This window comes from Pantherophis guttatus, chromosome 3, assembly GCF_059756535.1.
Source record: "Pantherophis guttatus breed Tessera chromosome 3, ASM5975653v1, whole genome shotgun sequence".
NCBI lineage: Eukaryota > Metazoa > Chordata > Lepidosauria > Squamata > Colubridae > Pantherophis > Pantherophis guttatus.
In genome coordinates this window covers 42,021,884-42,046,489 of record NC_142065.1, presented here as the reverse complement: position 1 = coordinate 42,046,489, position 24,606 = coordinate 42,021,884, and the positions used below count along the sequence as shown (strand labels likewise).

General features: G+C 38.5%; 1 protein-coding gene and 1 long non-coding RNA gene across 6 annotated transcripts in view; one reads left to right on the top strand and one right to left on the bottom strand.

Annotated features, from left to right (window-relative positions):
* The window catches only part of RAP1A (RAP1A, member of RAS oncogene family), a 93,644-nt gene extending 72,591 nt beyond the window's left edge, over window positions 1-21,053 (top strand). For all 5 annotated transcript variants that reach the window (XM_034414307.3, XM_034414308.3, XM_087889383.1 and 2 more), the window contains 5 exons: window positions 1,761-1,817; window positions 4,324-4,464; window positions 13,702-13,845; window positions 17,987-18,102; window positions 20,321-21,053. In XM_034414307.3, the coding sequence (XP_034270198.1) occupies window positions 1,761-1,817; window positions 4,324-4,464; window positions 13,702-13,845; window positions 17,987-18,073 (429 nt within the window). In that variant the 3' untranslated portion in view covers window positions 18,074-18,102; window positions 20,321-21,053. The remainder of the gene's footprint in view (window positions 1-1,760; window positions 1,818-4,323; window positions 4,465-13,701; window positions 13,846-17,986; window positions 18,103-20,320) is intronic.
* The window catches only part of LOC132711247 (uncharacterized), a 60,749-nt gene that overhangs the window by 28,716 nt on the left and 7,427 nt on the right, over window positions 1-24,606 (bottom strand). The gene's annotated exons all lie outside the window — the stretch shown is intronic.

The window sequence follows — 24,606 nt, the reverse complement described above, 5'->3', positions numbered from 1 at the left end:
GATTCTGATTGTGGATCATTGGTTCTTTATACTGTACTGTACTTGTATTAGACTACGCTATGCTATACGCTATACACTATACACTATACACTATAAACTATACAGATACCTATACTTAGATTTCTTTTTTTCTGTAAAATGATAAAGATATGATCTCATCTGGAATCATGACCCTCAGGGAAAAAAACCTTGATTCTTCTCCATTTCATTTCACTGCAAACAAAAATGGATATTTGTTCCAAAGGTGGTGTTGGAGCAAATTATACTCATAAGATAAATTGTTTTAGCAGTGATTTGTTGCTAGACAGTGGGGAATGGTCTTTGAAAAAAGGGCTCAATCTAGTTTTACAGTACTGTGTGAATTGGTTTTTCCTACTTATGTAATTTCTCAAATAATCAGCCATCTCTCCAAAGCCAGGAGAGTTCATTATTAGAAGCCTGTTGCAGCTCCATATGTTAATACCAACAATTACATGGAATGAAATTACAGTTAATGCAGGCTTCTTCTACAATATCAGATAAAATATGTAAATCAGAATTTGTTAAAGCTATTTACTTGCAGCATATTAATACATCGTGTTTATGTGAAATGAAGATGAAATTTAAGTTGACTCCACCATAAAAGTATAGAGGTTTTTTTTTTTTAAAAAAAAAATCTCTATGCTTATAGTATTAGTATACTCTCAGCTAATAAAAGGCACCCTGTTATTAAGCCGGTTATTAAGACCAGCTGCCTGCAATTACTGCAGGTTCAAATCTCGCCAAGGCTCAAGGTTGACTCAGCCTTCCATCCTTTCTAAGGTAGGTAAATTGAGGACCCAGTTGTGGGGGCAATAAGCTGACTTTGTATAAATATACAAAAGAATGAAGGCTATTGCTTAGCGCATTGTAAGCCGCCCTGAGTCTCTGGAGAATTAAAAAAAAAAACTTTTCAATTTAAAGTTGAATTATTTGGGGAAAACATTTTTTTTTCGGTATGTGAATTTTCTACTTATTGCAAAAGTAACACAAGCTAACTAATTACACGAAAGATTTTTTAAACAAAGTATGCAACTTATATTCCCCAATGATCATTATTGCAGTAATTTGTTATTACAAGCCACAACATTTATAAAATCCACAATGTAGATAAAGTCCTTTATAATTTCATTTCAGATATTTTTACTCATGATTATAATACATGTCAACACTGTCTAATAAAAACTTCCAAAAATGAGTACTACTGTCCATTTGGATAAGTATTCTAGTATGCCAAAGCTTGGCATATAAATAGTCAAAGATATGCTTTAATATGTTTAATTTCAAATTGGCAACCTATGGTAGAGCTAGAAAAAAAATACCCTTCTTTGCTTTACAAACATTAGATATTACTGAATGAAATTGTCTGAGTAAGTTCCTGCCAAACCTATAGATGTTTGGCAAAGATTGGGTTCATCCAGTGCATTAAACCATAATACGGCTTTTTTTATTTCATCTTCATATAATCGTCCCTTTTGTAGTTGGGTAGCTATGGCTAATAGTGTACTATGCAATACCTTGTATTCAGTATAACATAGCTAAGCAAACAGGTTTAGAGTGATATGCAAAGCACACTACTGAAAACTTTTCTGTTATTCTACAAATTTGAGAATTTGTAGAATAACAAATTATACTGATTAATCTGTGTATTTGTAAATACTTGTGATCATGAAGTGTCTTACCATAGTTGTGTGCTAAATTTTTAATGATTCGGTTGTGTGTCTTGTTCCTTTGCTTTTCAGCAAGTGGAAGTAGATTGCCAACAATGTATGCTTGAAATCCTCGATACAGCAGGGACAGTAAGTACAAATCTATAATACATTTTGAAATATTTCCATTTGAAGATGGAAGCAAGAACTTGAGATCCAGTGGTTAGGAGAAGGGATCTATCTTCCTTGGTCTAATTTTGCTCATAATATATTCAAGAGTAGCTCACGTCATACAGTTACATATTTAAGGTTGCTTTTATGAGAAATAAATTGGAATTTCATGATCTTGGTTTCCAAGTACAGAATTCCAATAATATTTTTTAAAATATTTACACAATTTTGGAATAATTTAGCTTTGCTTAACTATGACTTAACTTTTGTCACTTATTGGACTCTTACCAGACCAACCTGTTATGGTCATTAGCTAGGGTTAATGTCAATTGCAAAGCAGGTAAATATGGAATTAAATTTCCATATTCCTGCATTTTATTATTACTTTGCTCTTTACAGCAGAAGTTAATCGATTAACTTCTAGATTAACAATAAACACATGTTTATTGGACCCGTGTCCCTCCTGGTTGGTGCTGGCTTCTCGGGAGGTTACACGAGGCTGGCTCCAGGGGATTATTAATGCTTCATTGAGTGAAGGTGACTTTCCCGCCGCCTTGAAAGAGGCGATGATGAGGCCTCTCCTCAAGCCTTCCCTGAACCCAGCAGTGTTAGCGAATTATCGTCCAGTCTCCAACCTTCGCTTTGTGACGAAGGTTGTTGAGAGTGTGGTGGTGCGACAGCTTCCCCAGTACCTGGATGAAACGGTTTATCTAGATCCGTTCCAGTTGGGCTTCAGGCCTGGGTACAGCACGGAAACGGCATTGGTCGCGTTGGTTGATGATCTCTGGAGGGCTCGGGACGGGGTTGTTCCTCTGTTCTGGTCCTATTAGACCTCTCAGCGGCTTTTGATACCATCGACCATGGTATCATGCTGCACCGGTTGGAAGAGTTGGGGGCGGGGGGCACCGTGTTGCGGTGGTTCTCCTCCTTTCTCTCCAACCAGTCGGAGTCTGTGTTGGCAGGGGGCAGAAGTCGACTCCGAGGCGCCTTGTATGTGGGGTGCCACAGGGGTCGGTCCTCTCGCCCCTTCTGTTCAACATTTATGTGAAGCCACTGGGTGAGATCACCCGTGGTTTCGGGGTGAAGTACCATCAGTACGCTGATGATACTCAGCTGTACATCTCCACCCTGGACCACCCTAATGATGCCCTGGAAGTGATGTCCCGGTGCCTGGATGCTGTGCGGATCTGGATGGAGAGAAACAGACTTAGGCTCAACCCATCCAAGACCAAGTGGCTGTGGTTTCCGGCATCCCAATATAGTCAGTTGGTGCCATCACTGACTATTGGGGGCGAATCATTGACCCCCACGGAGTGGGCTCGCAACTTGGGTGTCCTCCTGGATTCACGGCTGTCTTTAGAAGAGCATTTGACGGCTGTGGCCGGGAGGACTTTATATCAGGTCCGCCTGATTCGCCAGTTGCGTCCCTTTCTGGATTGGGACTCCTTATGCACAGTCACTCATGCCCTCGCCTGGACTACTGTAATGCTCTCTACATGGGGCTCCCCTTGAGGAGCACCCGGAAGCTCCAACTGGTCCAGAATGCGGCTGCGCGGGTGGTTAAGGGAGTGACATGGCGTTCCCATGTAACACCTCTCCTGCACTGCGAGCTGCACTGACTCCCGGTGGTCTTCCGGGTGCGCTTCAAGGTCTTGGTTACCACCTTTAGAGCGCTCCATGGCTTAGGACCTGGGTACTTACGAGACCGCCTTCTGCCACCAGTAGCCTCTCACCGGCCAGTACGCTCCCATAGAGAGGGGCTCCTCAAGTTGCCGTCGGCCAAACAGTGTCGACTGGCGGCCCCCAGGGGGAGAGCCTTCTCTGTGGGGGCACCTGCCATCTGGAACGAGCTCCACCCGGAGATACGGAGGATCTGGACTTACGCACTTTCCGCCATGCCCTCAAGTCCTTTTTATTTCAACAGGCTGGCCTGGCCTAACCTCCTTTTTAATTGTTAATTTTAATTTTAAATTTGTTTTAAAACAATAGGGGTGTTTTAAATTGTTTGGGCCAAATTATTTAATGTGCTTTTATATTGTTTTTAAATTTTGTATTATGTGTGTTTTATCTTTTGGCTGTTCACCACCCTGAGACCTTAGGGAGTAGGGTGGTATATAAGTTCAAAATAAAGTAAAGTAAAAATAAAGTAAAGATTTGATCTGAAATCATGTATTCCCCTAACATATGGTCTGACTACAGTTTTCTAGAGCTAGCTGGTTGTTTCAGCTGTGCTGGGTAAGTGTATATAAGAGAGAAGAAAGAAGAGTCTAGTTGGAATATTACACAATTGTCTTTCACTGAAAAAATAGAGGCACACTCATGTACTGTATGTAAAATATAAGATAACTCCTAAATTAACACTGGAGAACATAATTGTTTGGGATACTTTTTTTCATTTCTAACAATGACACTTTTGTCTCTGGTTTAACATGAGCTAACTCTATTGAATAGTTAATTTTTAAATATATGTATATATTGATTACAGGAGCAATTTACCGCAATGAGGGATCTGTATATGAAGAATGGTCAAGGATTTGCACTAGTTTATTCTATTACAGCACAGTCCACGTTCAATGACTTACAGGACCTGAGGGAACAGATCTTAAGGGTCAAGGACACTGAAGATGTAAGTAAATAGGATTTTTGTCTTGTGAACTGCAGCATTTTTAAACAAGGCAGCATCTGTTTTTGTGCAGTGTCTATGTGACTGAAAAACTGTTCTAAATATTTTGTATGATGCAATAACATTCTCAGTTGATTGAATATTTCATTTATTTATGTAGATATTACTGGAGAATTAGTCACTAATGTTCAGCATCTTGAATGGACACTGAACTCTTGAAAAATTCAAATCATGTAATAAAGGGTCATTGCATATCTTTTGCTGTAGACAAGTTAACAGTTAAGCTAGATGCTCCATCCTGGCCTCCCAAAGCATCAGCTTCCACTGAACTATGTTTCTAGTGTTCTCAAAGACATATTTAGTTCCATTACTTTTTTTTTTACCTAGAGATGCATTTGTCACTCTTAATAAGAAATGTTGTTTCTAATTACCCTTTCAACTATTTCATGGCTTTTTAAAAACTGAATGACATTTTTGGTAAATTAAAAATCAAAAGTACTACCAAACTTAATTGCAAAACAATTTAAAATGTTGCACATACAGTAAATAATCCTTCAATAACTTACAACAACACAGGTTTTTTTACAACAACACAGAGACTCCTAGAGAGGCTCTGGCGGCTGGGGACAGCAAAAAACCTCACTTCCTGTCCAACCGGAAATTGGGAAACGGGCCGTTTCTGGCCTCTGGAGGGCCTCCAAGGGGGTGGGGAAGGCTGTTTTTGCCCTCCCTAGACTCATAGAGAGGATCTGGAGCCAGGTGAGAAAGAAAAATGGGCCTACAGGGCCATTGCATGCCGGGGGGGGAGTCGCATGCGCGGGGGCAGGGCACATAGAATTATGGGTGTGGGCAGATGCGTGCGTGATCCTCCCCGCCGCCCCCTCCTGGCACGCAATGGCAAAAAGGTTAGCCATTGCTGACATAGAATAACAAGGTTGAAAAAGACTCTTCTACTCCAATCCCCTACTCAAGCAGGACATCCTATACCTGTGATGGCGAACTTATGACACGCGTGCCAGAGGTGGCACACAGAGCCCTCTCTGTGGGCATGTGTACCATCACCCCAGCTCAGCCAGCTGGTCGTTGAGTTTCTGGCGCTCTGGTGCGCACGCCTTCTGGTTTGGGCACTCTGTGCCAAAAAGGTTTGCCATCACTGCCCTATACCATTCTGGACAAGCAGTAATCCAATCTCTTCTTAAAAACTTCTAGTGTTGGAGGACCCACAACTTTTGGAGGCAAGGCATTCCACTGGTTAATTGTTCTCACTGTCAGGGAATTTCTCCTTAATCGTAGGTTTGATGTGTTTGTGATAATCTTCCACCCATTATTTCTTGTCCTGCCCTCAGATGCTTTGGAGAATAGATTGACCCCCCTCTTCTCAGAAATAGCCCGTCGAACATGGGAACACTGTAATCATGTCACTCTTAGTTTTTCTCTTTGTTAGACTAGATATACCTAGTTCCCACAACCGTTCATATGGTTTAGCCTCCAGACCCCTTAGCATCTTCATTGATCTTTTCTGCACTCTTTCTATAGCTTTAGCATCTTTTTTGTATCATGGGACCAGAACTGATGCAGTATTCCAATGTAGTGTGGTGTTAACAGTGCAGTATAAAGTGTTACTATCACTTCATGTGCTCTTGAAACTATCCCTCTGTTGATGCAGCCTAGAATTGCACTGGTTTGGGTTTTTTTGGCAGTTGCAGCACACTGCTGGCTCATACTTAAGTCATTGTCCATTAGGACACCTAGATCCCTGTTATAGTCACTAGTGTTGAGCCAGCTACTACCTATTTTATACCTCTGTTTTTGGGTTTTCATGCCTAAGTCTTAAGACCTTTTCTCAGCACCAAATTGCATTTTGTTAGATAGGGCCCAGTGTTCAAGTTTATCAAGATCCTTCTGTATCTTGAGCCTATCTTCTAAAGTATTGACTATTCCCCCCAGCTTGGTTTTATCTGCAAATTTGATGGGTTCTCTATCTAGCCCCTCATCTAAATCATTTATGAAGATGTTGAAGAGTATTGGGATTAAGCTTGGGGTATTCCACTACATGATTCCCTCCATGTAGATGTAGTTACATTGAGGACTACACATTGAGTTTCCAGAATGCATTTTCCCCCTTTTTGAAGACTGGAACTATATCAGCTATTTCACCAGTGCTCCAGGGGTTTTGAAAGATTATGTTCAGTGGTTCCGAGATCACGTCTGCCAGCTCTTTCAGAACTCTGGGATGTAATTCCATCTGATTCTGGCAGTCTTAATTCATTCTCAAAAGAATTGCCTAATCCTTTCTAAATGAATTTTCTTCACATACTTGATGCATGTAATATATGATGTTGTCAGTTTGTCTGGCCATTTTCCAGAATTTGCTTTTTAACCAATTTAGGAAGCAGTCCTATGACTTTTGGCAATACTTTGGGTTAAGCTGGCTTTGGATGCAGCATAATTTCTGTTCTGTTACTGGGAATTTCTGTTCTGTTACTGCCAACAAGATAGGATACCTCTTGACAGAATGATCCCCTTTGCAGTAGTAGAAAGTTCAGCTGGATGGAACCAAAGTCTCAGTGTTTTAGAGATATGTTGTAGGATTCTAAGGCATTCTGTTTCTCTGTCACCTCCCCAGGCCTGAAGCTAATTTACCTCCCCTTACAGTGGGGCAATAAGAAATACAAGGGTGAAAATTAAGAGTTGTGGTCCCAACCATCTATTTAAGAGATAATGAGTCTTGGATGCAGCAGTCACTGAACTATAGAATATAAATTTTCAGTCCCCCCGCCCCCGCCATTCCATTTATATTTTTTCCACTACAGAATTTGTCCAGAACCTTCCTGTGCTGTTTCCTAAATATATTGCTGAATCCAAGTTGTGCTTTTTCCTATATATGTTTTTCTGCATTATCTCTTAAACTGCTACTTAAATAAAAATATTGGTGTACATTTTCATTATTAATAATAATTATCAAGGATTCTGAACTTGTTAAGTGCTTATCAAAGAGACATACATGCATTATGTCAGGCTTCAGAAAACAGCATTAACCAAATATATTTCATAAAACTGCTTAGTACTATACCTTTTATTTATTTGTTTATTTTATGCTACTCTAGGCAGAAGAATCTGAGCAGTTTACAGTTCTGTGTTTAATTGTAGGATTACAATCAATAGTTCACCACAGTGGTGAAATCCAAATTTTTTTACTACCTGTTCTGTTGGCGTGGCTTGGTGGGCGTGGTAGGGGAAGGATACTGCAAAATTTCCATTCCTATCCAGGGGAAGGATACTGCAAAAATCCTCATTCCCTCCCCACTCCTGGGGGAAGGATATTGCAAAATCTCCATTCCCACCCCACTCTGGAGCCAGCCAGAGGTGGTATTGCTGGTTCTCCGAACTGCTTAAAATTCTCCTACCGGTTCTCCAGAACCTGTCAGAACCTGCTGGATTTCACCCCTGATTCACCACCCCTCTGCCCACAACACCCAACAGAACAAAACTACTCTAATTCCATCCTCTTAGAACACTTATCTTCTGGATGTTGTTTCACCTTCCACCTGTCTCAAAGGCCCACTGAAAAAGCTAGTTTTCAGAAACTTAGTCAGTCTCTTAGCAAGATAGGGAAGGCTGTTCCAAAGACATAGGATTGGCCCTGAGAAGGCACAGCAGTAGAGTCCTTAATGATGACATTTTTTCTGTGACTGGACCAGAGGTAAAATCTAAAATTTATTACTACCGGTTCTGTGGGCGTGGCTTGGTAGTGGTGGGGGAAATGTGACTGGGTGGGCGTGGCCAACTTTTTTTTTTTTTTAACTTTTAAAAACATTTTTTCTATAACCTTAAGAGGTTGTAGAAAAAAAAAATGCTTTTAGAAGCCTCTGATGATCAGGCAGCTCAGCTGGGATCGTCAGAGGCTTTTAAAGGCTTTTTTTTTTTTCTACAACCTCTTCAGCCGAAGAGCTGAAGAGCCTTGGTACTACAGTGGTTTAAAGCACCCTGTTATTAACACAGCTGCCTGCAATTTACTGCTGGTTCGAATCTCTCCAAGGCTCAAGGTTGACTCAGCCTTCCATCCTTTCTAAGGTAGGTTAAATGAGGACCCAGTTTGTGGGGGCAATAAGCTGACTTTGTATAAATATACAAAAGTATGAAGGCTATTGCTTAACGCACTGTAAGCCGCCCTGAGTCTTCGGAGAAGGGCGGCATATAAATCAAATTAAAAAAAAAAATGCTTTTAAAAGCTCTGACAATCGCAGCTAAACTGTGCGATCATCAGAGTCTTTTTTTTTTTTTTACTTTTAAAAGCATTTTTTCGGCCGAAGAGGTTGAGGAAAAAATGCTTTTAAAAGTAAAAAAACCAGCCTCTGATGATTGCGCGGCTCAGCTGGGAATGAGGGGGCCACAGGGATTTTTGCTACCGGTTCTCCGAACCACCCGCCGCCATCGCTACCACATCGGGCGATCCGGTCCGAACCTGGAGCATTTCACCCCTGGACTGGACTTATGATATACCTTCTCTCCTTGAGTTCACAAGACAGGCAGATTACATCTGGAGTGAACATTGTGTTATAAAGAATCTCAAAAAGCAATGTATTTGTTTACTGCAGGTTTTTTTATTGACCTAAGTCTATCCTTATATCCTCAAGAGTAACCATTGTTTTGTGATGGAAGTTGTGATTCTGACAAAAAAGCATCCAGTCTTTTGCATCGTGGGGAAAGAAAGTTGGAGAAAAGTCATGTTTAACATTTGTGCTTAGAGTGGCTGTACAAAATTTTATGTTCAGAAGTAAGGTTTCTATTACTTAGTTTGGCCCAGGATACTTCAGTATTTGAGCTGTTTTCAGTCACATTTGAAAACATTTGCTATTGTTCCATCCATAGTCTAGTGATGTGAGTTTTTGTGTGAGTGTTTGTGTGTGTGTGTGTGTGAATATAAATATCTTATTTAACTCATTTTCCAACCAAAATGACCGATCTTTTTTTTTCTTTTTATGGTAACTACTTTTAAAAACTACCAACTTTTATGGTAACTACTTTTTTCTGTCTTTATGGTAACTACTTACTTATTGCATTAAGCCTTGGTAGAAGCATTAACACATTGCCAATTCTTACTATAGACAGGGGAAAAACATTACTATATTTGTTTTATAGTATGAGCATCTCCCTGCCTTTCTCTGGGAGCTGAATTGCTATTTAGTACTTTATCGACTAAATGGGATAACAAGTGATAACAAGCAATGATAATAAGGTGTATATGTGACTATATTGTACTGTACACTTCTCCAGCACACAGCTGTGGAACAGGTATTGTATTACAGTCACTACTGTTCACTGTATAATCCAAGTTAATATGGTTTGGAATACACACTCAGTTATTTGGCATTCTAACTATTGCAAGTTACCGTATTTTTCAGACTATAAGACGCACAACCCCCAAATAGTGGGTGGAAATGTCTGTGTGGCTTATACAGTGAATATTGCTGTGGGGGGGAGGGGTGGTGCGGTGCCAATCAGCTGTTCTAGAATGGGCCACGACAGCAAAGGGGCCGTGGTGGTGAACAGGCCGCAGTGGCGAATGGGCTGCGGTGGATGGGCTGTGGCAGCAAATGGACTGTGGCAAACAGGCTGTGGCGGTGGCAAATGGGCTGCGGTGGTGGTGAATGGGCCGCAGCTAATAGGCTGCGGCAAATGGACCAGATGAATACTGGATGGATGCTGGGAGGCAGCGGCAGATTTTTTTTTTCTTGTTTTCCTCCCCAAAAGCTAGGTGCGTCTTATAGTCTGAAAAATAAGATATATTATGAACTGTCCATTATGAACAGCCCTTCTAGATTAGATTAAATGCTCACTTTGTTCAGTGTTCTGTTTCTATTAGGCTTTATTATTTAGGCTTTTAAAATGCCTAAATTTTAAAGCCTATTATTTAGGCTTTTAAAATGCCTAGAATACTACGTATTTTTCCCTTTCCCCAAAATTGGAATAACTAAGGCTGCAGCTAAAACTGAAGACTACGTGGTTCCATTGGAAATGGAAATAATTTTTAATACGAAAAATATCAAGAATTCAATATTTTATCCTAGAAATATCAATTACACAAAATATCCGTTATTTTGGCAGTACATTTTACTATTAATGGGATAATATTGGTCTAATCTGGTCTTTCCTAGGCATTCTAGAGTTGAACCACAAATGAGAAATGGGGATCTAACTTTCCTTTGCTTGAAATGGAATCATAATTTTGTTTTTATGAATATAGTTATAAACTTCCGTGCTACAGAGATGAATAAAATTAATGAATGAATGAAGTTTCCCTTCAAATCTTCTCCGTCAGAGTAGGGAAATAAAAATGGACAAGTGGAACTGGATAACATATCCCAGTCTCTGTCTAACAAATTAGATGTGATAAGGCTGAAGATGGCTTTATTTTGAAATCAGAAAATACTGTATTTAAATTGTTATTGTTGAAGAATAACCTACTAAAATACATGAGTAGAGGGATTTTAGTTCTGTATTTCTGCTTTTCTAATGTTATACCAATCATTGTTTCATTTTCTTTTCTATAAGCTTTTGCTACCCATTCTGGTTTAAGTAAATACTTGTAAAACTAATCTTCCTTAAAATAGGGATTATTTTTCTTACAGAGCCTTTGAAACCCAATTCTTTTCTAAGCATTTAAGTCAAAGTCCTATAGCTTCTGAAGCTGTTTTCACCCATGAAGTGAGACTTTTATCAGATGATACATCAAATGAATTAGATTGAATAATTCTTAATTCTGCTTGTTTCTGATTTTTCATTTTTACTAGCACATTACTTTTCAGGCTTTAATATGCTAAAATGTTCTCATTTGTACTGTTGTGAATAATATTGCCAAGGAACATGAATGACTTTAAAATATAGTATAACTTCTTTTAATCAAAATGCTTTCTCTTCTATTTGGAATCTTACATTTTCAAAACAATAAGTTAATAGTCAGCTTGAAGTAAGTTAAATACTATCAGTGTGGAATAATTGAGAATATGTAGCACTACAATGTTCATACTTTACTTAAATTCAGAACCTGTTCAATATTCATTATTAGGTTGTAATTTGAAGCACAGGTATGCAAGCTAAAATGACGGATTTTCACAAAGCATAAAAAGCTTGCTGAGAGGCAGGTCCTATTCATGTTCATCACTTACTTATCTGTCTCCTACAAAAAACAAATTTTGCCAATGTGTGGAAATTATCTCTATATCTGATAGTCACCCAGAGTTGGAAAGTCCATTATCATTCTCCATAGATAAACATGGATTTTCCCATATCCTGTCCAGTTTAAAATGCTGTTAGGACCAATATTTATAGAGTAATCTCTTTTCTTTCCACTCTCTCATTCTGTGGGTCAGGTTTTAATTGTAATAGTCAGGCCAGCCTCTACTATATCTTGGCTCTCAGCAAAAAATTGAGTGACAGTAATTTTTGTATTTGCTTCTGAATATAATGGAGAAAACAACTCCTTTAGATGTCAAGTACAAAATTGCTAGCAAGTACAAAATTCATTGTTATTTACATTTTTGTTCATGATCTTTAAATTATCTGTGCTCATGCCAAACCTTAGAGATAACTTATTTTGTAAAATCCTGTAGCTTTTTACATCAGCTCCCAGTTCCTTATGAAGTGCCATCCTTTTCTAGAGTAAATAAAAGTTTAGGGTATTGTACATTTTATAGATTGCATTCTCATCAAACTGTAGGAACTAATGTGGAGGAAAGTAATCCTTTGTAATTTCCTCCTTTGTAATTTCCCACCTCAAACATCCATAATTTGGCAAGGTCTTTATCAAGGGAAGCTCAATGTCTACTGTTCAAATATATGAATGGTATATGAAACTGGGGGTTGAAGTTCAAAACTGGTGTCAAAGATTATCCTCTTTTCATGAACTCATTGGGATTTATACATCTCCTTTTGATGTTTGGATTGCACTGCAGAGAATACAAATGTAATCTAATTAAAACAAAATATAATTCAATTTTCAATTCAATTCAATTCAATTTGAAATAGAATGTAAAATCAGAACATCAAGACTCGAGAGCCGGACTGCAGACTCTGACAGACTCAGATATTCATAATGTTCTTGCAAATTTAGTCTATTGTGTACTGTATTGTGTTTCTGTGAGATATTTTGGAGGAAGGGGGAAGCAATATTTGTTTTACTTTTTTAAACTAATGGACATTTGTAGATTGCCTACTGTAATTAATATTTTCAGAACTGAGTTTTGAATTTTGCAGCCTCCAAAATAGCTTGATTTTAAAAATGCTTTCTTTTAAAATACATTATTTGCTTGTGTAAGATTTTCCTTTTAATCTTCACTCGGCAAGTGGTCAAATAGAGGAACAAAAGATCTCTGTTGATAGAAAGAATTAATAGTAATGCATTTTAATGTATTCTGTTCCTCATTTTATTTCTGCAAACATAACTTGTCAATAATGGTGATTCTATTATAGAATTGCAAAACAAATAGCTAGAGATGTCCACCCATCATACAATCATTTTTGGGGAAAGAGAGGTGTATTAATATCTACCTAATTTTTCCCCTGGGAGCTCAAAGCAGTGTATGGGGCAGTCTTTTAATTTTATGCCCACAACAGCAATTCTGTGAGGTAAACTTGACTGAGAGAGCATGATTAGCCCCAATCATTTGATGGGTTCAGAGGGAACTAGAATATCCCTTGTCACAAGTTCAGCACCTCAATTAGTGTGCTACCAGACTTCACAAACTCCTTTGAGGTGTTATATCTCAATTCAATGAAGATTAAAACTGAAGGTCTTGTCTGTCTATCTATCTGTCTACCTATCTTTTTTGTTTTAATTGAATTTTTCACCTTTACCCAACTTGGGGTGGTGGGAGGAAAGCTTATAATAGTATTAATAATGTGTAGCTGAACAAACACAAAACCCCTGTATTCCTTAGAAATTAAATGAAGTAGATCTAGAGAACTAAAGATGGGATTGTGCATTAAACACCAGCAAGGAAGTAAGCAAACAAAACTTTTTAATCTTTTGATATTATCCTGATTACATTGCCCTGATAATTATGAATTGTTTTGACAATTATTAAATAAAAGGCAAGAACGTTTGGTAAGTTCATTGATATGCTTACTTTCTCATGACAGGACACTAGCCAGCAATTTTTTTCAGGTCAGCCCAAAGTAAGAAACTTAAGCATTTATTTTATTGTCAGTTACACATACATTTCTTTTCTCTTTGTACAGGTACCCATGATTCTGGTTGGCAATAAATGTGATCTGGAAGATGAACGAGTAGTTGGCAAAGAACAGGGACAGAATTTAGCAAGACAGTGGTGTAACTGTGCCTTTCTAGAGTCATCTGCAAAGTCTAAAATCAATGTTAATGAGGTAATATTGGTTGATTTTTCAGAAGGCATTGTATTACCTGGCTTGTAAACATGAATGTATTTTCTATTTGTATAGTTCTATTGCATTTTGCCAGTAGAATCTCTCAGAAATGTTTCCTTTAATGTGCCAGTCTAAAGGAAGCTTTTCAGATAATCACCATTGATACTTTTGTTCCAAAAATTAAATTAATTAACAGTGAAAACTGCCCCATCAAAGCATATAAGCCTACATTGCTGTCTGTTAATGTTTTCTTCTCTAATGCATAAGTGATAATAAATTCTATTATTTCATTAAGAAGACAAAACAAATGTCTGAGGAGAAATACCTTTATCTCCTGATGAGCAGATGGAGGTATTCTTATTAAATGATGAATACTCAGGTATTTTGAAGGCAGTAGCATTGTTTTTTTTATTATTATTTATTTATAGCTTTACAGTACTGATAGAAACTGTTTGGTGCCTTCAGTGAATGGTTAATTTTCTTCCTTTCATATATGCATGTATTATTACATATATAGATAATGATATGCTGTATTTTTTACATTCTTTGATTTGGATTGTAAATGAACAAATTAATATAAATAGACCTGTGTGCAAAAAAAAAAAGTTAGGTAACAAGTTTATAATGCCACCCAACTCCACTGGCTCTGGATAGCAAAATAATAATTTAGCATGCCTACACACATCTCATGGACATCCATGAGCATAGTTATAACATTTTTAAAATAGTTTTAAGATATATGGCACACCCTTGGTTGTCACCATGCTGTTGCATTCTGGTCCAACGGTGGGTTCTCATCCATCATTAATAGCCATACTACAAGACGAAATTTGTAGTAATCCAACTCTGAGATTGCTACAGCCTGGGTTCACTCAGCTAAATATGATAAACATACTGTCTAGCAATAGTGCCACATCGAGGAGGACCCACAAGTTGTGAACCTGGTCCTTAAAGTTGAGTGCAGCCCTGTTCAAGTAAAGTGGAACATCTTTACAACAGGATCAGCAAGATATTAAATAAATGCCTGAATCATAAGACATACGGGGCAGCTTTTCCTAAATTGCCATGCTGGGTGTAATAATGAAGTTGTAATCCAGTGCAACTGGAAACTATCATGTTATGCAAGATTGGTAGTAATGTGTCTTGATAAGACTAGAAATACAAGTTTTAGGATCTCCAAAAAGCACTCCAAAAGTTTACAAGGTATCCCAGGAGAACATGAATTGCTTATTGGTTACTAAACTCAGTATATGCACTAATAAATTAAATAGACATTGTCATCTAGTGAATGAAGTTTTTAATGTACTTGTCTGCATTTATTTTGAAGATGAAAATATGCACTCCCTTGTTTTTCTTGTTGCTGTTCTCTTTCCCATCTCTTGCTCTGTTTTATTTTTCTTTTTGAGAAGACTAGTCAAGTTTCTGTACTGACCTTTAATATTCTTTGGATTCTGCCAAGACTGTGGAACTGATAAAGATTGCATTATTATTTTATGTTTTGGAAGCAAGAAGTGACTTCCTCTTGTAATTTCCATTTTTCAGAATCAAAAAGGGTTTTTATCCAAAAGAGCTGTTGTCATACTTGCTTTGATTTTCTTAAACAAGAGCCACTATGGAAAGCACACTTTGCCAATCTAGTTCTGAACAGTAGAATAAAAGAGAAGTAAGCCTTCCTTCCTTAGGAAAGGAAAATTGGACTTCTGGTTCCCATCCTTCACAAGTACAATAGTTAAAGAAAGTTCAGCTCTAAGTGTGAATTATAAACTTAAAGTCTAGCATAGTATTGGATAGCATTTCTAGGAACTCATTTTTCTTGCTTTTGTTGTTGCAATCAGTATTTTTTAACAAATCTAAAGGATCTGTATGTCATATTTGACAGTATGAAGTTAAGGCTTAAATATGCTGTCTGCTAGGGCATTTCAGTCTCCCAGGATACATTATTTCATTTTGGAAAAGTGAGACTTTAATAGTACCATTAAATGATAGATTACCAAAATCATATATATCAAACATTTCACACAATCTTAAAAGGTCTCAACAAATCCAACTGGTTTTAACACATTGCAGTTGTTAATTGATAAAGTGTTTGTAATCTGTCTCACATGTAAACTAAATCTGCATAACTAATCTCTCCTCCCCACATCTAATCCTAATTTAAATCCTACAGTACATCAGTGTAACCACTTTATGTATTTGATGAAGTGAGCTGCAGCTCACAAAAGTTTATAATTTTTAATAAAACGTATTAATCCCTATTCTTAGGGGAGGGTTATTCTTTTTTCTTTTGGGGGGAAGGGATTTGGGAGTACTACATTATATAGGGCTATCAGGATTGCCCTCTCATTTACTAGGAAAATGGATTGTGTTTTCACAAACCATGAAGCAAATGATGATTTCAAAGGAACATTTGAACTCTGAAGTTCATGTTACCAGATTCTACGTTTTTGTAGAACATGGATTTTTTTTCCCATAAAAATGAACTGGTGGAATGACTCAACCCTGAATGTTTAAAAATTAAATAATTTATTAATAAAAACAATAATGCTAACAATTATATTAAAATAAAAATAATCAGGGACTTCACATAATTAAATAATAATTTAAATAAATAAATATATTATTAATAAATTAAATAAATTCTCTAGAAGATGCAGTTGCTTTAAGGATCTTCGCTGGTTGTCCCTACTGAGGAGTGAAGGTGAAGGACATGGAAACAGAATAGGAGGATCCTTGAAACAGCCACTTTCAGAGAATGTAGCTACTTTGTATTAATTCATTTCCTTAGTCTGGTTCAAATATTTTGAATAGTCTTAATAAATGATTAGTAGTAAGTTGGAACGTCTTTGAGGCATCATTATCAGAAAACATAGTAGGTGCTGTCTGCCTATTCCGCCGAAATCTTTTCTCAAATCTGTTCATTGCAATCTTTGACCTCTAAGCTTAATGAACATCTAGCAAGAAGCTGTCAAGTTGACCTTATTAGAGTGCTGATATGTTTTGCTTGGCTGACATCAGAAACTCATATAACTGTTTATAGAATATTATTGTATTGAGTAAAAGAGATGCTGGCTTTATCATGCTTTTAAAAAACGCTTGGTTATACTTTAGGGCTTTTAAAGATAATATCAAGGCACTCATTTCTGGATTTTGCAGTTCACAAAATACTAAAGCTTGTTGGAATCTTCAGAGTATCCAGGGTTGGAAGAAAAAATGAGTTAAATTACGTTTTAATTGAAGAGAATATACATGACTCAGGGTTGAACAATAGCATCCTTGGTGTTCTCTGAGCTTAGATTGCTTATACTGATGATGTTACCTAGTTGGGTAATGAAACATCTATAATGCAAATGACCAAGTTCAGAGAGCACAGACAACTTTGCCTTAAATGAAGTTTCCCTGAAGGTTGCATTACTACAGAGCTGACTTTTACAAGAACTGTGTCTGCAGTCTCTGAGAGAGGAAGGTGCCTTTATCCCCCAGACTATACCCGTACCAATAAAATGTGACATTGGTGTTTATAGTTGCATATACAAAATGATCTATCTCCGAGAGCAATGCTTTGCAAGTGAAACACTTTAGCATTAATGATTTGTTAGACTTCTCTCAAGATTTCTTAGCACAGCTTTTGTTAGATTGACTATTCTTAGAAAGTGTTCATATGTCCTGCAAAAATTAACTCTCTTATAAGAGAGAGAGAGAGAGAGTGAAAGGGAGGCAAATAATTATAATGGCATCATGGTTTTACGTATACAGAATTTACATATGGACAGTAGCATATAATGTTTACAATAGCCAGTAGAACGGTACTATTTTTCTAAGGATTTCTAGGATATGATACTGTCTTTGTTGAAGCAATACTCATTTAAAGTAATGGGAATATTTTAAAGAGCACTTTTTGTTTTGTTTTGCATGTGCATAGTTTCCATGGTTAGGAAAGTCCCAGTAGGAAATCAACTAAATCTCTGTTTTAACTGAATTGTCTTCTGTTTTTGTGACAAACTCTTCTTTCTGACATCAGATTTCTTTCCACTTCTTTCTCACTTGATAACAGAACAAAGATGAATTTTTGTAAGAAGTTCCCATTCTATAAGACCCATTTCTCTAATTGCTCTCGGTGCTTTTTTATGTCTTTCTTTTGTAGATCTTTTATGATCTTGTCAGACAGATAAATAGAAAAACACCAGTGGAAAAGAAGAAGCCTAAAAAGAAGTCATGTCTGCTGCTTTAGACTCACAGCATGCAACAGCTCTGAGCCAGGTAAGGAAACACATTCCCTTCAGCTTTAGCCTTGTCAAAACTTGGGGACTTCTAAACGGGTTAGACTTTCATTACCAAAGTTCTCTGTCAGTTTGGCTGAACAGTCAAATCCAATTATTCTTTCTTGAGACATGTTTCTACTGACTTTACCCTGAAGCTACTCTGTTATGTAAGGGCAACTGCAGACCGTGGAACAGAAGCTGCAGTGGAACTGAAAGCTGTTTTCTGTAAAGTTTTGGCAAGCATTCTTTCTAATTCAGAACTTCACAAAAAGATCATCTTTTAGTTTCAGAAGACTTGGATGCAACACTTTCACATTGTAAACATGACATGCACAACATTTGGTGTAGTGTTTTCTTCTGATAAATTATTCTTCTTTTATATATTGAACCTTCTTTAGCCAGAATCTTGCCACAAGTGCTTTTATTTCTATTATAGATAAGTGTTATGTGATTACAGTATATCCTAGGATGTTCTCCATAGTGGTGGAGACAGAAGCCAGGCATGGGTTGTACTCGTCTGTTCAGATTGAAGGACTGAGTCTGTCAGAGTTGTCAAGTCCTGCCCTTGTTGCTAGGGGCTTCCAGCTTTTGACTCAGTCCTTCAGACTGGACAATCTCCCTATTCCTTGTTTTATATGTCATTAGATTTCTATCTCACTTTTCTGCCCATCTCTTCACACATTTGTTAGAAGTCTTGATTGCAGCTTTAATGTACAAACTCTAAAAGGATTAATATAGTATATAGATGGCAGTCTAACAATTTGTAAACAGATTTAGTAGTTGAGTAGTTTAAAATGCTTTTGGCCTGTTTTGTAAGGGATTAATATTGTTATATTATATTAATCAGCATTCAACTAGTGAGGATGTAATGTGTATAGTCTTAGATTTTTTTCTAAGGCACTTTTAAGGGACATGGTGGCTCAGTGGCTAAGATGCTGAGCTTGTCGATCAGAAGGTCAGCAGTTCAGCAGTTCGAATTCCTAGCACAGCGTAACGGAGTGAGCTCCCATTAGTTATCCTAGCTTCTGCCAACCTAACAGTTCGAAAGCACATAAAAAATGCAAGTAGAAAAATAGGGACCACTTTGGTGGGAAGGTAACTGCGCTCCGTGCGCCTTCGGCATTTAGTCATGCCAGCCACATGACCATGGAGACGTCTTCGGACAACGCTGGGTCTTTGGCTTAGAAACAGAGGTGAGCACCATCCCTAAAGTCAGAAACAACTAGCATACACGTGCGGGGGAACCTTTACCTTTACCTAAGACACTTTTCTTTTTAATTTCTTGTTATGTTTTTTTCTTTTTCAATATTTTGGTATTTTGTATTTTAACTTTCCTTGAATAAACTAAATATTATTATACAAGCTCTAAAAGTGTTTCTACTCATGTGATTTATCTTTCCTGCTCAGTGCAAGAACTGAAACTGGGGGCATGCACAGTAAGGTTGTCTATTGTCCTAGTTCCCACTCTGTTTGGTACTCTTGTGCTTTCAGAGGAAAATGGGGTCTTGAATTGAGGTATTTTGAGAAGTCAAAAGCTTACATAATACCTGTAACATTTTAGTTGATTCAGTAAAAAACAGATTTATTGAATTGAAGTATTTATATCCCAACCTTCTAATGAAAAATGTTTTATGATGAATATGTATCATTATTGGCAAAAGATGCAATCAATAACACAAGGGCAAAGCAGCAGTGCAGAAATCATATACCCATCCTCTTCATACCCATCTCTCAACTGCTGTCTCCTATCCCATACCATTCCAGAAGGGCCCTCACCCCTAGGACTGACAGCTGTTGAAAGAAACTGAGAATCCCCCTGTGTATATGTTTGCTTGTACTCAAGTTTACAGTGATTAATCCATCAATAAATATGAGAAAATTAGAACTGTTTTAATCAGTGCTAAGTCTATACCAATGAAACTTCTTTAGGGAAAAAGTTTCCTAGTGTATTGATACTGAAATCTGAAGCATGGGGTGTAATCTGGAAAGTAAAAAAAAAAAAGATAGCTTTCCCAGTTTAATTGACTCGAGATGTATTGGACAACAAGTCTCAGAATTCCCTACCACTGGTGCTGATTGAAGATGACTGGTAGAGGACTCAATGTTCTTTTATGCTGCTACAGTAAATAAAACCCTGGTAGCTCACATTATACTTTTTTCCTAAAAAGTTTATTTTGACTTGGATGTTAATGTTTTCCTTTGACTTCTTTACCTAGGATCGCAGGAATGAAGAACTGTTGCCTAATTTGGAAAATGCCAGCATTCCAGAAATTCAAAAAAGCTACACCACAAATTGACATCATATCTGAAGAGGCTTCTGTTTTTATAAATTATGTGAAGAAATTAGATCTTACAATGGTTTGCACAAAGGTCCCTGAGGAAAAAAAAAAGAAAATAAAATTGCTCTGTGTATATCTCTTGGAATTAAAGACAATAGTACTTCTCTTTTGCAATAGCAATTAACAAATGTGATAATAAATATAATTGACTCTAGTTGTATGATTATACAAGAGCATGGATGCATTTCAAATGTTAGATATTGCTACTATAATTTCATATTGACCTCTTCCCATAATCCTGTGCCCATCAAGCACTAAAAATGATCAGTCATTAATACTTTGTATCTATCATGATAGATACAATTATACAAATTTTACTGTTCATACTCATTGCAGCGATAACTTTCCAAGTCATTGACTTCATTTTATATTTAAAAAGTTATGGACTATCATTATTTTCATTCTGCCCTATATTCTAATTAAAATTGTGCATTATGCTTTGGAAACAAATGGGTCTTTTATAGGAAAATAAACTGGGATAACTGATTTCTATGGCTTTGAAAGCTAAAATATATAATATACTAAACCAATTCTAATATTGCTTCTTGTGTTTTACTGTCACAGATTAAATTACAGCTTTTATGATTGATTAAATTTTAGTACATTTCCACTTTGTTTGTGTGTTACTCTTTTAGATTGCAAGTCTCGGTTTTTAATTGAAAAGGTGAAAAATATTGGTAATAGTAAATACACTAGTAATTCCCACTTTGGTTGTACCAGAAAGTCTCTTACTGCACATGGTGCAAGCAGAAGTGGTTTGAAAATGCAGTTAAGAGTGTTTGTATAAGTAAACAATCATTAAAGAATGTCCACCATTGTATTAAACACAGCAACTAAAAAGTAATAATAGATTCAAATAGATATGATGGACCAGTAGATTATGAATGTAGATACCTTTTAAGTTTTAATTCTGGAAACTAGTATAATATGTTCTCTAGTTAGCTTTTATGTTGGGTCCTATAATACAAATCTTTTGAAAAACTGTGGTTTGGAACGATAGCTACAATGCAGTGGGAATGGGAAGAACATTTAACAACATCAGACTTGTATTTTTGCCTACAATTCAGGTTCATATGTGTCCTTCATGAGAGTTGTCCTTTAAATTCCAATAAACAGTATTCATGTGCCACCTAGTGGATATAAAAACAGAGTAAGCTTTTCCCTATTAGAGAAACTTTGATTGTAATATTGAAAAATACTGGTAATTCATTGAAATATTTCTTATTGTTGGAGAGAGGTAGGTTCTAGTTGCTGACCAGAAATTTTAGTAATCATATTAAACATGCAAATTCAGTAAAATTTCAGTTTTTCTAATGATATCTCCTGTTTGATCACCTAATTTCTAAGGTGAGAGCTAAGCCACCTTCTACTACTAATGGATAAAAACATAGGTAATAAATGTGATATGTTATCATGAATTCTCTATTATGAGGCTTCACTCTTTCCTCTGCTAAACTGAGAATGGACATATCTATGCCAGGAGAAGTCAAGGAAGTCATAACATTTATTAAAAAGAGCTAGTTGTGGATACTATTGCAACGTCTTGCAGAAACCCTGATGTAGGCTCTCTTTACTAGGCAGAGAAATTGGATGTAACAGACAAAAGTTATCCAGAAAGCTTGGTTCCTAACCTGCCTTAATTTGACAGGCAAATTTCATCAATGTGTCCCAAGCTTCACCATTACATCAGCAGTGAAAGCTTTTGTGGTCTGTCACATCAGCCAAAGGTTGGCAGTACAGTGCCTGTCAGCACAATAGCTCTTCTCTTGATATGATCAAGGCCTTGGCATTCAACAACAACAACAAAATTTTAAAGTCCAAGCTTTTACCAGGCTACCAGGTCAGATGAAATGGTTTCCCTAGTAATTATGAGTAAAAAAAATGCCAACATCTCATGAAAGCTAGTAATGATGTAATCTATTTTCATTTTTATTGTGGCACCCAGGACATACATCACTTGCAATATCTTCACAGGGCCAAGTTACCTTTGGAGATCTATGTTTTTTTTTAAAGACTGAACTGCTTTTAGCTGCCGCTGAAAGCAACAGAGTTTCAGGATCCATCTGCCACTCTCTCCCTTCTGAGGCCATCAGGCTTTGGGCCTGCTTACCTGCTTGCCTCACAAAGCTACTCCTGGGTAAGTTTGGGTGAAGGGAGGAAAACAAGGTGTAGGGCGCAGCAAGCAAACAATCAAATGAATACTTTAATAGCATCATGCAGCTTGTAAAACAAGCCTCAAATGACACATTTCTCAGTTTATGTTAAATAAGCTGTTTCACAACCTGCTAACACCACTTGGTTTCAAATTCTGGCTGGTTTGTGAAAAATGTCTGATAAGTCAAACTCCTTCCCACCCTCTCCCCAAAAAAATTCACTTTGTGCATGACTCAGAGTAGAGCAAGTATAACTTTAGAAAGATCCAGAGAAACAAAAAGAGATGTGTATGCTCCTTAAGGATAATTTTACCGGGAGACCGGTACAAGACTGCATCCCGTCAGCTGAGGGGGCTGGACATTTGCCTGGCCACCGTGAGAGGGTGGCCAGGTGCTAGAGCCCCTGAGGGCTGAACCGGGAGGCTTTTACATGAATGCACTTTATCAGCGAGGGGATTTTACCAGCGAGGAGACTTTACCATAGGTCTTTACCTCCGGACAAACCGCCGTGAGAGGGCGATTTTGGACCTGACCCCTGGACGCTGTCTTTATGCATCGGTTCATTGCTACCATCTCACCACATGAGGGGGCTGTCCAGCTGACCTAACCACCGTGAGTGGGTGGTTGGATCTATTTTCCCCCTTGGAACTGTGGTCGTCTTGGCTTGGACCATGTACTCTGTTGTGAGGGGACAAGGGACTTGGTCCTGTAAACATGTCTCTGAGACTCCCCATTCCTCTGTCTTCTCCCCAGTCCTTTATATATACCCTCAGGATATGGTCTTATTACCCAGTATGATGATCAATGTACTCAGCAGCGGAGCTTCTTGGTCTGCGAGACTCCCCCCTCTCGCAGGCTTGGCCCTCCATTCTATCGAGGGCCTACCTCGATGACGGGCTCTGGAGTCCCGAGAGGTGGCATGCCGCGAAGAGGGGGCTGCGGGGTTTTTTAAAATTGTCCTTGTCTAAACTTTTAAGGGGTTCGGGGAGGGGGGAGGGGGGTGGGATTGAAATTAGGGTTGTGGGTTTGGGGGATAACCCACTAGGGGGAGAGTCGGGCTTGGCCAGGACGTCCGGCGGGGGTGGTGGGGAATCCGGAGGGGGTCGAGCTGGTCCAGATTGTGTTTCTACCATCGGTACTGTGTGTGGGAGAGGTAGATATGGCGGGAGCAGGGGGCCATATCATGTTAAGGGAGCACGCGCCCGCTGTCTTCAAGCGGTAGAGTGCTCCGGCCCCCAAAGCTCCACCCGTGCTCCAGGTAGTACAGACCTTCAGGGCCCGGGCCTTCGCCTGATGTTGTGCAACGCCAGGTCTGTAGTAAATAAAGCCCCCCTCATCTGTGATCTTGTTTACGAGGGGGGAGCGGACCTGGCGGGTATTACGGAGACCTGGTTGGGCCCAGAGGGAGGGGTCCCTCTGGTAGAAATGTGCCCACCAGGTTTCCACGCATTCCATCAGCCAAGGCTACAGGGGAGGGGAGGGGGAGTAGCGGTTATTATTAGAGAAGGCCTTAGGCCGAGGGAGACCACTGTACCTCAGACAGCTGGCTGTGAGTCCCTCTTTGTGAAGTGGGGCCATGGGGTTCAGAGGGGTTTGCTGATCACGTACCTGGCTCCCTGCCACGTGGCGGCAGCCCTGCCCGAGCTACTCAACGTTATTGCCGCGGTGGCGGTTGATAACCCCAGACTTATGGTCATGGGGGATTTCAACCTGCCATCCGTGGGTGAGGCGTCTGAGGTGGCTCGAGAGTTCATGGCTTCCATGACGGCCATGGACCTGACCCAACTAATTCATGGCCCTACGCACATTGGGGGAAACACACTGGACTTGGTTTTTGTCTCTGGACAGTGGTTGAGTGATCTTGAGATAGGGGATATAGTCATCGAGCCCTTGTCATGGTCAGATCACTCGCTCCTTCGCCTTGACCTTCGAACCGCGGCACCCCGCTGCAGGGAGGCGGAACCGGTAAGATGGTACCGCCCCAGGCGCCTGATGGAACCTGATAGGTTC